Source organism: Salvelinus alpinus, chromosome 9 (assembly GCF_045679555.1).
Source record: "Salvelinus alpinus chromosome 9, SLU_Salpinus.1, whole genome shotgun sequence".
NCBI classification, from domain to species: domain Eukaryota; kingdom Metazoa; phylum Chordata; class Actinopteri; order Salmoniformes; family Salmonidae; genus Salvelinus; species Salvelinus alpinus.
In genome coordinates this window covers 12,437,741-12,452,355 of record NC_092094.1, presented here as the reverse complement: position 1 = coordinate 12,452,355, position 14,615 = coordinate 12,437,741, and the positions used below count along the sequence as shown (strand labels likewise).

Below are 14,615 nucleotides of genomic sequence, written 5' to 3'. Positions count from 1 at the left end.
GTTTATATATCTTAATTATGGCGAATAAATCAGGAAAAGCTAAAACAAAGTCTAGGTATACAGATTTAACCCAAATTATAGAGGAAATTGATAGAGACAGCGAGACCGAGTTGCTTCAGGAAGATGAATCTTTCAGCGAAGCTAGTTTTGACTCCCAGGCGGAAGACCTGTTTCTGCACGGCGAGGATGCCATGCTGGATTGGTAACTTCTAATGCAAATGTCATTGTTTGAAATTAATAATATGAAATATTATTCATTTGAGATTTTTTTAAATATTTTCTCATTTAATTTGCAAAATATAAAAATATCATCTGTAATGAAATGTGTAAAGTACACATTGGCTATACTGTGTGTGTGTGTGTGTGTGTGTGTGATATATTTTTTAAATCTATTTTACATAAACATGGAATTGAACAGCACTTCACCATAGTGATTATGTTCCCTGTACTCTATATATCTCTGTTTATTTTACGTGTTGATACAGGGCTCATACGTGAAAGTATTGTTACTGATTTTTTAAATCTTTCACAGTGGCAGTGATTATGATTATGAGCCGCCAATGTCTAGGTGTCCATCTCCCTCTGAAGCTGGTTAATCCAGCCGGACCCCTGCTGTCTCCGGCTCCACACCTACCCGGCCATCTAGAGGTGTGAAGTCAGTGACAAAGAAGCGGAGGTGGGGAAGAGAGAAACCTGCAGACAGAGGGCCAGAGGGTCGTTGGTTGTGACAGTGTTTCCTAGCCTTAGTGCAGTGGGCAGCTGGGAGGAGGTGCTCTTATTCTCCATGGACTTTACAGTGTCCCAGAACGTTTTTGAGTTTGTGCTACAGGATGCAAATTTCTGCTTGAAAGAGCTAGCCTTAGCTTATGTCATGCAATAAAATGCAAATGTATTACTTAAAAATCATACAATGTGCTTTTCTGGATTTTTGTTTTAGATTCCGTCTCTCACAGTTGAAGTGTACCTATGATAAAAATTACAGACCTCTACATGCTTTGTAAGTAGGAAAACCTGCAAAATTGGCAGTGTATCAAATACTTGTTCTCCCCACTCTATATATTTTTAAATGGTGTCTAGATGGAATTTGTATGTGTGGTAATGGCAACTGGACCTTTTTTGGGACACCATTATTTTGTCTTACTGAGATTTACTGTCAGGGCATAGGTCTGACGGAATCTGTGCAGAAGCTCCAGGTGCTGCTGTAGGCCGTCCTTGGTTGGGGGGACAGAAACATCAGATCATCAGCAAACAGTAGATATTTGACTTCGGATTCTAGTAGGGTGAAGCCGGGTGCTGCAGACTGTTCTAGTGCCCTCGCCAATCCGTTGATATACTGTATATGTTGAAGAGTGTGGGGCTTAAGCTGCATCCCTGTCTCATCCCACGGCCCTGTGGAAAACATAAGTGTGTTTTTTGCCAATTTTAACCACACACTTGTTGTTTGTGAGCATGGATTGTATAATGTTGTATGCTTTTCCCCCAACACCACTTTCCATCAATTTGTATAGCAAACCCTCAAGCCAAATTCGGTCAAAAGCTTTTTTGAAGTCAACAAATCATGAGAAGACTTTCTCGCTCTCTCTTTATCTCTCTCTCTTGCTCTCTCCCTCTTTCTCTCTCCCTCTTTCTCTCTCCCTCTTTCTCTCTCTCTCTCTCTCTCTCACTATCTCTCTGCTCTTTGTTTCTCAGTCCCCTAGGTTCGCTGTCCGTCTCTTTCTCTCTCCCCCTCTCTCTGCCTAGCCATCATAACTTACTTACATATGGTTTGGGACTAGGTGAACAGACAGCAGAGGAACAGAGTATGTGCTGTGTTGAACTGTGCAGGGTTAAGAGAGGTTATGGCTATACTGTAACATCATAACTTAGCCTACCTCCCCATATGTTTTTTTACAAGGTAAACAGACAGCAGAGCAGAGCGTTTCAGCTTTTCAGTGTAGCAGAATGTTGTTTCTGGGAGGAGACGATGATGGGAAGTAGGAGTCGTGTTTTCATTGCACAGCCTCATTCTCCACTCTAGCATGCATTATACTGCAACACTACTACTCCAATCCAATAGCTTCTGTACCTTTATTACTGTATTACAATAATAGGTTAATTCATTTAACTCATTTCAGAAGTGTAATTGAAAATTGCTCCATATTTTCAGCTAATGTATTTGTTTTTCCACATGAAACCAATTTCATATTTGGGATAGAGATGGAGGGTTGAGTTTATGCAGGATTTCCATGAGAGAGTTAGTCTAGTCATACAATTTTCAGTGACTATACCGTACCAATAGAGATAAAACTTGTTCTGTCTCTATGACTCTACCTTTTCTTGATGCAGCCTGAGCCTCACATTGCGTCTCCTATTCCACTGACACAGAGCCGTATATAGAGAGGGTTTCGGTCAGATTTCAAAACGGACACCATGTTAACAGAGCGATGTAACAATACAACAGTGCCTCCGACAGTTCCCTCTGAAATGACCCGCTGTAAACAAGAAAAACAGAGCAGGGAATTTTACAGAAGTTTTTATTAATTATAATTTGGAATAATGTGTATTCAAATCTTTACAGTTTTGTGGTGTCAACAAATTGTATATCTTCTTTCACTGGACATCTTCATAAGTAAAAAAGAAACCGATCAGAAATAAACAGCACAACACGGAAGCTTCAATTATCACTTAGCAACGGCTATGGAGGAGGAAGGGGCGCTATCGGAACGTTCAGACAGAAACCACATTGGCCAAACTCTCTATATACAGTATATGACTCCGCACTGACCTGTCTTATGTAAAAGTGGCTAAAGGTGGCATCAGTTGGCAGGGTCTACTGGCTGGATATGTGTTGACTCATCCACTGTGGCTGTGGCTCTGCTGCCCTCCACCCACTACACTACAACCTTTACCAGGCTTCTGTTTATTGTGTTATTATTAGTACCTATAAGGATTTCAAGTTGCATTTCATGAAAGTGAGTCATTTTACAATGGGAATTAAGTTATTTTCTGACAAATTTAACTGAGCCACTGCATGTTGTGGCCATCAGAGCTGGTAGTCAGGAATTTGCTATAATGAATACCATATCTGCTAAATGACTTAAATGTAAATGTAAATGTATATCCACCATATCCACCACCTCACTATAAATCTACCATTCTGTTCCAGGTGGCCATCATCGCAGGAAACTTTGAATTGGCAGAATTAATCAAGAACCATAAAGAGACTGATATCGGTAAGTTACTGAACTCAACATTTCTTTGTTTCTGTGTAGTATAAACTGTGTTTATTTACCAGAAAAAACTATTGCATAATAGGAAATGGTAAGACTGGTAAACCATTAATGTAATGGCGGACTGAAGGGATTTATGTAGAGCACCTCAAGATAAAACATAATATTCTAAATATCTGCTAAATTAGACTAAAATATTAGCACTACATAATCTGGTGAGTGATAACCTTCAATCTGGACAATAACACAAAACAAATCCTAAAACTAGAGACATTTATCGACAAATATTACGAAAACAGGCAACAACCAAACATGACGGAGAGTAAGACAGGGGAACCGATTACAAAACGAAAACGTGACTCTTCTACAGACACTGATGATTTAATATTCTCACCACCGGGAATGGTAAAGGTCGAAACCGATCTGTTAAAATCAATAAATGACAAACTGGGTATACTTGAATTAGTTAGTAAGGATATAAAAGAGTTGAAGGCAAGCCTAGAGATGAGTGATGAAAAAGCTGCGACATTGGAGAAGGAAACACACAAGCTAAAAGGGACAGTCAATAAGATTGAAACCGAAATGAATGGAATTAAAAAGGAGAACACCGTTCTGAAGGAAGCCTTACTGGACATACAAACTAGATCCATGAGAGAGAATTTGGTACTTACAGGTATCCAAGAAAAAGAAGGAGAAGTTCCTGAATCTATAGTTAGAGAGTTCCTCCTTACAGCACTTCAGATTCCACGCGAAGTTATCGACAAAATCCAACTTGAACGTGTTCACCGCTTCGGACAGAGAGGGCAGAGGTACGAACGCCCAATCGTTGCCAAATTTGCTTCATTTAAAGATAAAATAATGGTTAAAAGCCTGGGTAAAAGACTTGCTGGGACCAAAATTGGCATGAATGATCAGTTTCCGAAGGAAATTGCAGAACGGCGCAAAGTTCTGTATCCAATTTTCAAAGAAAATAGATTAAAAGCGAAACGAGTAGCTCTCGTTGTTGATAAACTATATATTGATAACCAGTTGTTCAGAGACACAAAGACTACTCCATGGTTATTTAAAAAATTACAAAGTTCTCATAGACGAGGAAAATAAACACAATTCAAGCCCGGTTACAGATTGTAACAATACAATAAAAAATATAGCTTTTCTATAAATCTTCACATATAACTAATTGAACACACAAGCACTAATTCAACATAGTGAAGATAGAAACTAAGTAAACAGAAGGCACAGTATGTGTGGATTGTATGGTTTGTGTTTATTTTTTATTTTATTTGTTATGTTTGGAAAGTTGAGTGAGTGAGTAATGAAATGGTTGCATATCCCAGAGCCAATGTATTGCTGTGAGCCGGGTATGAGAGGGCTTTCAATGTTGTTCAGATGATGGATATACTTTTATAATGAATTATACGTCTTATTTATTTATTGTCCTATCATGGACAACTACATTATTTTTATTTTTTAAAATAAATTATATCTAATTATTTATTATCCTATTTTAATGGTACGGTCCATGGCCCTATACCCTAGACACCCACCTGAATGACCCAGATACTAAGGAGAAGTCCCTAACTGTTTTATGTGCTCGCTGTAAGCGGTCTGTATGCAGCTAAAATGAGGTCAGAGACCAAGAGCAGCACTGCCCCCTCAAGATTCTGAGCCTGCTTGGCAGGGTTGGTCCTGCAAAGCCAAAGCCCCCTAAAGGGAGAGCATAATATACAAGGAAATTCTCAAAGCTGCTAATGAGAACCTTGACGACCTTGTACCTAGCCGGTGGGGATTCCGGTGGGGTGCCCCCACCCAGGCAGTGGCAGTGCTGGCAACACTAGCTGCAGTAACCCATGGGGAGGGGGTCACACTCGGACATTCAGAGAGGGGGTATATTATTGTGGCCCTGGCGGCACAAAATCAAAGTCGGACTGCATGGAGATGCGTGGGGACATGGTCATGACGGGTGGCCGTATTGTGGGTGTTTCAGGAATAAGGTGTACATTTGACCTCCATTATCTAGGATGTGACAATGGTAAATAAATCTCTCAATTTTTGCTCATTTTTTGCGCGGTCTTGCAGGCCTTCTCATGCAGCTGCAACTGCAAGTGCATTTGTAAATCATGACCCATCTTGAGTTGGGCTCTGGGATGGTGCAATTGTTGAGAAAGTGAGCTTATGGTTGTGTGGGGGTAAGGGCTGAGTGTGTGTGGGTGTATGTGTGTATCCCACAACTGTTGCGAAGGAAGAAGTATCAAAACTGTTCGCTGCTCTGGCAAAACTGTTCGCTGCTCTGGCACCCCAATGGTGGAACAAACTCCCTCACGACGCCAGGTCAGCGGAGTCAATCACCACCTTCCGGAGACACCTGAAACCCCACCTCTTTAAGGAATACCTAGGATAGGATAAAGTAATCCCTCTAACCCCCCCCCCCCCCCCCCTTAAAAGAGTTAGATGCACTATTGTAAAGTGGTTGTTCCACTGGATATCATAAGGTGAATGCACCAATTTGTAAGTCGCTCTGGTTAAGAGCGTCTGCTAAATGACTTAAATGTAAGTAAAAGATGTTAGGGACAATAGAGGATGATCCACAGATATATATAATACAAATCGAGGTGAGGGCAATGGAAATGCATATGGCAATTGATCTACTTCAATTCGGTAAATGGCACTGTATGCTCTTTTCAAAGAATGGATCCCAGTCGGTTCAGGGCTATGGGATACAGGGGGTCGAGGGTGGTCTGCCGGGCATTGGGATGACAAGCCATCTCGAGATGAGGCCTTTTAGCGGGTGGAATAGTAGGGACCAATTGGAGGTTTACTTAGTAGAAATGCAAATATCATGGTACAACTATATAGACACTCAATCATTATGTTACTTTTTAATAGTACGTTTACAAAAATATATTCTGATTAAAAGAATGAAAGGTGTGTCTCATTATGGTAAGTGGTGAAATAAGTATAGCCAGTTACAATTGTAATGGCTTAGCAGATAATAAGAAAAGACGATCATTATTTACCTGGCTAAAAGAGAAGGATTATAATATCTATTGTTTACAGGAAACCCATTCAACAGTTTTAGATGAAGTTTTGTGGAAAAAGAAATGGGGGGGCAAAATATATTACATTTACATTTAATATTTCTCCCATGGGCAAAGAAATTCAAAAGGGGTGATGGTTTTAATTAACAATAATTTTGATCCAAATGTGCAAATTGTCCAAACAGATCCTCAAGGTAGATGGATTATTTTAAATATGTTATTGGACAATAAACAAATATGGCTTGTTAACCTATACGGTCCGAATAATGATGATCCAAGCTTCTTTGAAAATATATATAACAATTTATCAACTCTACAAGCAACACTAGACTCTATTATTATAGTGGGAGATTTTAATACGGTCTTAAATACCTCTATAGACCGGAAAGGAAATCACACTACAAACTATCACCCTCAGGCACTTAAGGAAATCATGAATGTCATGGATATATTGGAATTAGTGGATATATGGAGACTTAAATACCCTGATTTAGTGAGATATACATGGCGGAGGCTGAATCAAGCTAGTCGTCTTGACTACTTTCTTATACCATTCTCTCTGGCACCAAAAGTTAAAAAAGTGTTGATAGCGGACAGAATGCGGTCGGATCATCACATAATTGGCATATATATTTCTCTTACAGAATTTGAGAGAGGGTATTGGAAATTTAATCAAAGTCTACTAGATGATAAATTGTTTAGAACTAGGACAGAAGATTTTATAACTGACTTTTTCAGACATAACATAGGTACAGCAGATCCCCTTATTGTATGGGACACTTTTAAGTGTGCCTTTAGAGGCCATGCAATTCAGTACTCATCTATAAAACAAAGGGAATTTAGATCAAAAGAGTCCATATTAACAAAGGAAATTGAAGGACTAACAGTACAGTTAGATAGCAATAAAAACGGTACCATAGAGGCACAGAATAAGTTAGAGGAAAAACAAAAAGAAATGGAGGAACTTATTCAAGAAAGATCCAGTGTAATATATTATAAAAATAAAGCGAACTGGATGGAATATGGGGAAAAATGCACCAAATTCTTTTTCAATCTTCAATATAGAAATGCTACCAAAAAAAATGTATTAAAACTTGTTACAAATGATGGAGTCACGCATGATTCACCAAATGATATTTTGAAAGAGGAAGTAAAGTACTTTAAGAATATGTTTTCGTTTCAGGCTCCTCCATCTCCACTAACTGAAACTAATTGTATGGAGTTTTTTCCTATTAATAATGTAAAATTAACATCTGTACAGAAAGACTCATGTGAAGGCCAAATTACAGAGGAGGAACTGCTTGATGCAATTGGGGCCTTTAAGGATGGGAAAACTCCAGGGCTGGATGGCATACCAGTGGAAGTATACAAAACTTTTTTTGATATACTCAAAGGACCATTATTAGCTTGTTTTAACCACTCCTATATAAATGGTAGATTATCAGACACGCAACAAGAAGGTCTGATATCGTTATTACTGAAACAGGACCCAAGTGGTATATATAAAGATCCAGTCCAATGAAAAAATTGGAGACCTCTTACACTTCAGTGTTGTGATGCAAAAATCCTAGCAAAATGCTTGGCGCATAGAATAAAAAAAGTTTTGTCAGATATTATTCATCCTAATCAGACAGGTTTTTTACATGGACGATACATTGGAGATAATATAAGGCAAGTACTGGAAACAATAGAACACTATGAAATATCGGGGACACCAGGCCTGGTTTTCATAGCTGATTTTGAAAAGGCTTTTGATAAAGTACGACTGGAGTTTATATATAAATGCCTAGAATATTTCAATTTTGGGAAATCTCTTATAAAATGGCTTAAAATTATGTATAGTAACCCTAGGTGTAAAATAGTAAATAATGGCTACATCTCAGACATTTTTTAACTATCTAGAGGAGTAAAACAAGGTTGTCCACTATCGGCATATCTATTTATTATTGCCATCGAAATGTTAGCTGTTAAAATTAGATCAAACATTAATATTAATGGATTAGAAATCCGTGGCTTAAAAACTAAGGTGTCATTGTACGCTGATGATTCATGTTTTCTTTTAAAACCACAACTAGAGTCTCTCCAGGGCCTCATAGAGGACCTAAAAACCTTTGCTATCCTCTCTGGATTAAAACCAAATTATGATAAATGTACCATATTACGTATTGGATCACTAAAAAATACACATTTTATATTGCCATGTAGTTTACCAATTAAATGGTCTGACGGAGATGTGGACATACTCGGTATAAAAATCCCAAAAGAAAGAAATGATCTCACTCCAATACATTTTTATAGAAAGTTAGCAAAAATAGATAAGATCTTGCTACCATGGAAAGGAAAATACCTGTCTATTTGTGGAAAAATCACCCTGATTAACTCTTTAGTCATATCACAGTTTACCTATTTGCTTATGGTTTTGCCTACACCTAGTGACCTGCTTTTTAAATTATATGAACAAAAAATATTCCATTTTATTTGGAACGGCAAGCCAGATAAAATTAAAAGGGCCTATTTATATAACGAATATGAATTCGGAGGGCAGAAATTATTAAATATTAAAGCATTAGACCTCTCACTAAAGGCATCAGTCATACAAAAGTTATACTTAAATCCAAACTGGTTCTCTAGTAAATTGGTACGAATGTCTCATCCTATGTTCAAGAAGGGCCTTTTTCCCTTTATTCAGATTACACCTGCTCACTTTCGGTTGTTTGAAAAGGAAATAATCTCCAAAATATCCTTATTTTTTAAACAAGCCTTAGAAAGTTGGTTGCAATTTCAGTTTAATCCACCTGAAAGGACGGAACAAATAGTACAACAAATATTGTGGTTAAATTCAAATATAGTAATTGATAAAAAAACTGTATTTATCGAAGAAATGTTTAAAAAAGGTATAATTTTTGTGAATGATATCATAAATAGGACTGGTGGAGTTATGTCACACATGCAGCTAACACAGACATATGGAAATGTCTGCTCTACCCAAAATTACAACCAATTAATTGCAGCATTACCACAAAAATGGAAGAGGCAAGTAGAAGGGGAAAAAAGTAAGGAACTTGTATGTCGGCCCTGTATTAAAGAACATAAATGGTTAAAGAAAAGTGTGATAAATAAAAACATATACCAATTTCATTTAAGGACCTAAAAACTGACAGCTGTGCTATATAAATTGCAAAATAGTTGGGAAGAGATTTTCGATGTACCCATTCCATGGCACATGGTTTATGAATTGATACGCAAAACAACGCCCGATTCAAAACTTCAAATTTTTCAATTTAAATTACTGTACAAAATTCTTGCATCTAATAGAATGTTATATATATGGGGTATACAATCTTCCCAGCTCTGCAGATTCTGTTGTGAGGAGGCAGAGTCATTAGATCATTTATTTTGGTATTGTCCATATGTAGCTCGTTTTTGGTCACAGGTCCAGGAATGGCTGAAGAATTGCAACATTTGCCTAGAACTAACGCTACAGATAGCAATACTGGGGGATTTGAAAAGCCATAGTCAATCAATCAATAATATAATAATTATTTTAGCAAAAATGTTTATTTTTAATTTACAATCTGTAGAAGCTATGAGAATAGGAAGGTTCAAATCTTTTGTGAAGCATCACAGCACAGTTGAAAAATATATGGCAAATAAAAATCCGAAATGGATGATGTTGGAAGATAGATGGGAAGGGTTGAGTGGAACTGAAGGGTGGGACTAATAACAAGATAAACAATGTAGGGCATACGGGATCTGTGAAATGTGTATAGGTGCGGAGCTTTTGTGAAATAGCACAGTTACAAATAGAAATCAAACTGGATGGACATCAGAAATAGAGGAAGGACTAAGAACAAACAAGAGAGAACTATTGTAAAGTAGACTGTGTCTGTAAAATGGGTATAAGATGTATAAATTGAAGGTAAAAGCAGAAGTGTTTATTAGTTTACTCCAATTGGGGGATCGGTGGTAGGGTGGCGGGGAATAATAATAAAGGTATATTCTTTAAAAAAGTATGTCTATATAGGTATGTGTATGTATATATGTGTATATGTATGCATGCGTGTATGGATATATATATTTACCCAAAAAATATGGGGGATTGGAAATGATGCAGACAATTACATTGGAAGCAAAATTCTTTCCGCAATATTAAGCTGATCCACCCCCAAAAAATAAAATAAAATAAAAATATATATATAAAAAAATAAAATAAAATAAATTTAAAAAAAGAGTGGTAAACCATTGAGCATAGCAGGTTACCAGTCTAGGAAAGGGTTGCTGGCAAATGTGTTGTATTGAATGTGAGTTAAGGCATGCGCAATTCACTTGCTTTATGAATGATGTACGTTGTAGACCAAAGAGCTTCCACTCTGAATGGGCTATTGTGTTTCCTGGTGGATGGACCTGCTCTGTGCTTCCTCTCTCATCTAAAGACAGTCAGTACTGCTCCAATCCACACTTAGCCACAGTTCACAATGGAGCTGGCCTACATAGTGGGACTGGGATGAGAACACACACACACTCACACACACACACACACACACACACACACACACACACACACACACACACACACACACACACACACACACACACACACACACACACACACACACACACACACACACACACACACACACACACACACACACACGCCATGCATACACACACACACACACACACACACACACACACACACACACACACACACACACACACACACACACACACACACACACACACACACACACACACACACACACACACACACACACACACACACACACACACACACACACTGCATACTGTTTATGAGTGGCAACTCCACCCTACACATATAGTAGAATACTGTCTATAGTGCTGTATATGCATTCACTAAGATAGCAGCATATATATAGAATGCATTCAGTAAGATAGCAGCATACATATAGAATGCATTCAGTAAGATAGCAGCATACATATAGAATGAATTCACTAAGATAGCAGCATACATATAGAATGAATTCAGTAAGATAGCAGCATACATATAGAATGCATTCAGTAAGATAGCAGCATACATATAGAATGCATTCAGTAAGATAGCAGCATACATATAGAATGCATTCAGTAAGATAGCAGCATACATATAGAATGAATTCACTAAGATAGCAGCATACATATAGAATGAATTCAGTAAGATAGCAGCATACATATAGAATGCATTCAGTAAGATAGCAGCATACATATAGAATGCATTCAGTAAGATAGCAGCATACATATAGAATGCATTCAGTAAGATAGCAGCATACATATAGAATGCATTCAGTAAGATAGCAGCATACATATAGAATGCATTCACTAAGATAGCAGCATACATATAGAATGAATTCAGTAAGATAGCAGCATACATATAGAATGCATTCAGTAAGATAGCAGCATACATATAGAATGCATTCACTAAGATAGCAGCATACATATAGAATGCATTCAGTAAGATAGCAGCATACATATAGAATGAATTCACTAAGATAGCAGCATACATATAGAATGAATTCACTAAGATAGCAGCATACATATAGAATGCATTCAGTAAGATAGCAGCATACATATAGAATGCATTCAGTAAGATAGCAGCATACATATAGAATGAATTCAGTAAGATAGCAGCATACATATAGAATGCATTCACTAAGATAGCAGCATACATATAGAATGCATTCAGTAAGATAGCAGCATACATATAGAATGAATTCAGTAAGATAGCAGCATACATATAGAATGAATTCACTAAGATAGCAGCATACATATAGAATGCATTCAGTAAGATAGCAGCATACATATAGACTGCATTCAGTAAGATAGCAGCATACATATAGAATGCATTCACTAAGATAGCAGCATACATATAGAATGCATTCACTAAGATAGCAGCATACATATAGAATGAATTCAGTAAGATAGCAGCATACATATAGAATGAATTCACTAAGATAGCAGCATACATATAGAATGCATTCAGTAAGATAGCAGCATACATATAGAATGCATTCAGTAAGATAGCAGCATACATATAGAATGAATTCAGTAAGATAGCAGCATACATATAGAATGCATTCACTAAGATAGCAGCATACATATAGAATGCATTCAGTAAGATAGCAGCATACATATAGAATGAATTCACTAAGATAGCAGCATACATATAGAATGCATTCAGTAAGATAGCAGCATACATATAGAATGAATTCAGTAAGATAGCAGCATACATATAGAATGAATTCACTAAGATAGCAGCATACATATAGAATGCATTCAGTAAGATAGCAGCATACATATAGACTGCATTCAGTAAGATAGCAGCATACATATAGAATGCATTCACTAAGATAGCAGCATACATATAGAATGCATTCACTAAGATAGCAGCATACATATAGAATGAATTCAGTAAGATAGCAGCATACATATAGAATGAATTCACTAAGATAGCAGCATACATATAGAATGCATTCAGTAAGATAGCAGCATACATATAGAATGCATTCAGTAAGATAGCAGCATACATATAGAATGAATTCAGTAAGATAGCAGCATACATATAGAATGCATTCACTAAGATAGCAGCATACATATAGAATGCATTCAGTAAGATAGCAGCATACATATAGAATGCATTCAGTAAGATAGCAGCATACATATAGAATGAATTCAGTAAGATAGCAGCATACATATAGAATGCATTCAGTAAGATAGCAGCATACATATAGAATGCATTCACTAAGATAGCAGCATACATATAGAATGAATTTAGTAAGATAGCAGCATACATATAGAATGAATTCACTAAGATAGCAGCATACATATAGAATGAATTCAGTAAGATAGCAGCATACATATAGAATGCATTCAGTAAGATAGCAGCATACATATAGAATGCATTCAGTAAGATAGCAGCATACATATAGAATGAATTCAGTAAGATAGCAGCATACATATAGAATGCATTCAGTAAGATAGCAGCATACATATAGAATGAATTCAGTAAGATAGCAGCATACATATAGAATGCATTCAGTAAGATAGCAGCATACATATAGAATGAATTCAGTAAGATAGCAGCATACATATAGAATGCATTCACTAAGATAGCAGCATACATATAGAATGCATTCAGTAAGATAGCAGCATACATATAGAATGAATTCAGTAAGATAGCAGCATACATATAGAATGCATTCACTAAGATAGCAGCATACATATAGAATGCATTCAGTAAGATAGCAGCATACATATAGAATGAATTCACTAAGATAGCAGCATACATATAGAATGCATTCACTAAGATAGCAGCATACATATAGAATGCATTCAGTAAGATAGCAGCATACATATAGAATGCATTCAGTAAGATAGCAGCATACATATAGAATGCATTCAGTAAGATAGCAGCATACATATAGAATGCATTCAGTAAGATAGCAGCATACATATAGAATGCATTCAGTAAGATAGCAGCATACATATAGAATGCATTCAGTAAGATAGCAGCATACATATAGAATGCATTCAGTAAGATAGCAGCATACATATAGAATGAATTCAGTAAGATAGCAGCATACATATAGAATGCATTCAGTAAGATAGCAGCATACATATAGAATGCATTCACTAAGATAGCAGCATACATATAGAATGCATTCAGTAAGATAGCAGCATACATATAGAATGCATTCAGTAAGATAGCAGCATACATATAGAATGCATTCAGTAAGATAGCAGCATACATATAGAATGCATTCAGTAAGATAGCAGCATACATATAGAATGCATTCAGTAAGATAGCAGCATACATATAGAATGCATTCAGTAAGATAGCAGCATACATATAGAATGAATTCACTAAGATAGCAGCATACATATAGAATGAATTCAGTAAGATAGCAGCATACATATAGAATGCATTCAGTAAGATAGCAGCATACATATAGAATGCATTCAGTAAGATAGCAGCATACATATAGAATGCATTCAGTAAGATAGCAGCATACATATAGAATGCATTCAGTAAGATAGCAGCATACATATAGAATGCATTCACTAAGATAGCAGCATACATATAGAATGAATTCAGTAAGATAGCAGCATACATATAGAATGCATTCAGTAAGATAGCAGCATACATATAGAATGCATTCACTAAGATAGCAGCATACATATAGAATGCATTCAGTAAGATAGCAGCATACATATAGAATGAATTCACTAAGATAGCAGCATACATATAGAATGAATTCACTAAGATAGCAGCATACATATAGAATGCATTCAGTAAGATAGCAGCATACATATAGAATGCATTCAGTAAGATAGCAGCATACATATAGAATGA

General features: G+C 36.6%; 1 protein-coding gene across 1 annotated transcript in view; it reads left to right on the top strand.

Moving 5' to 3' along the window:
* Positions 1–14,615, top strand: part of LOC139584323 (SH3 and multiple ankyrin repeat domains protein 2-like) — a 190,660-nt gene that overhangs the window by 65,438 nt on the left and 110,607 nt on the right. Inside the window, exon 11 of the mRNA XM_071416020.1 lies at positions 3,146–3,212. Within this exon, the coding sequence (XP_071272121.1) occupies positions 3,146–3,212 (67 nt within the window). The remainder of the gene's footprint in view (positions 1–3,145; positions 3,213–14,615) is intronic.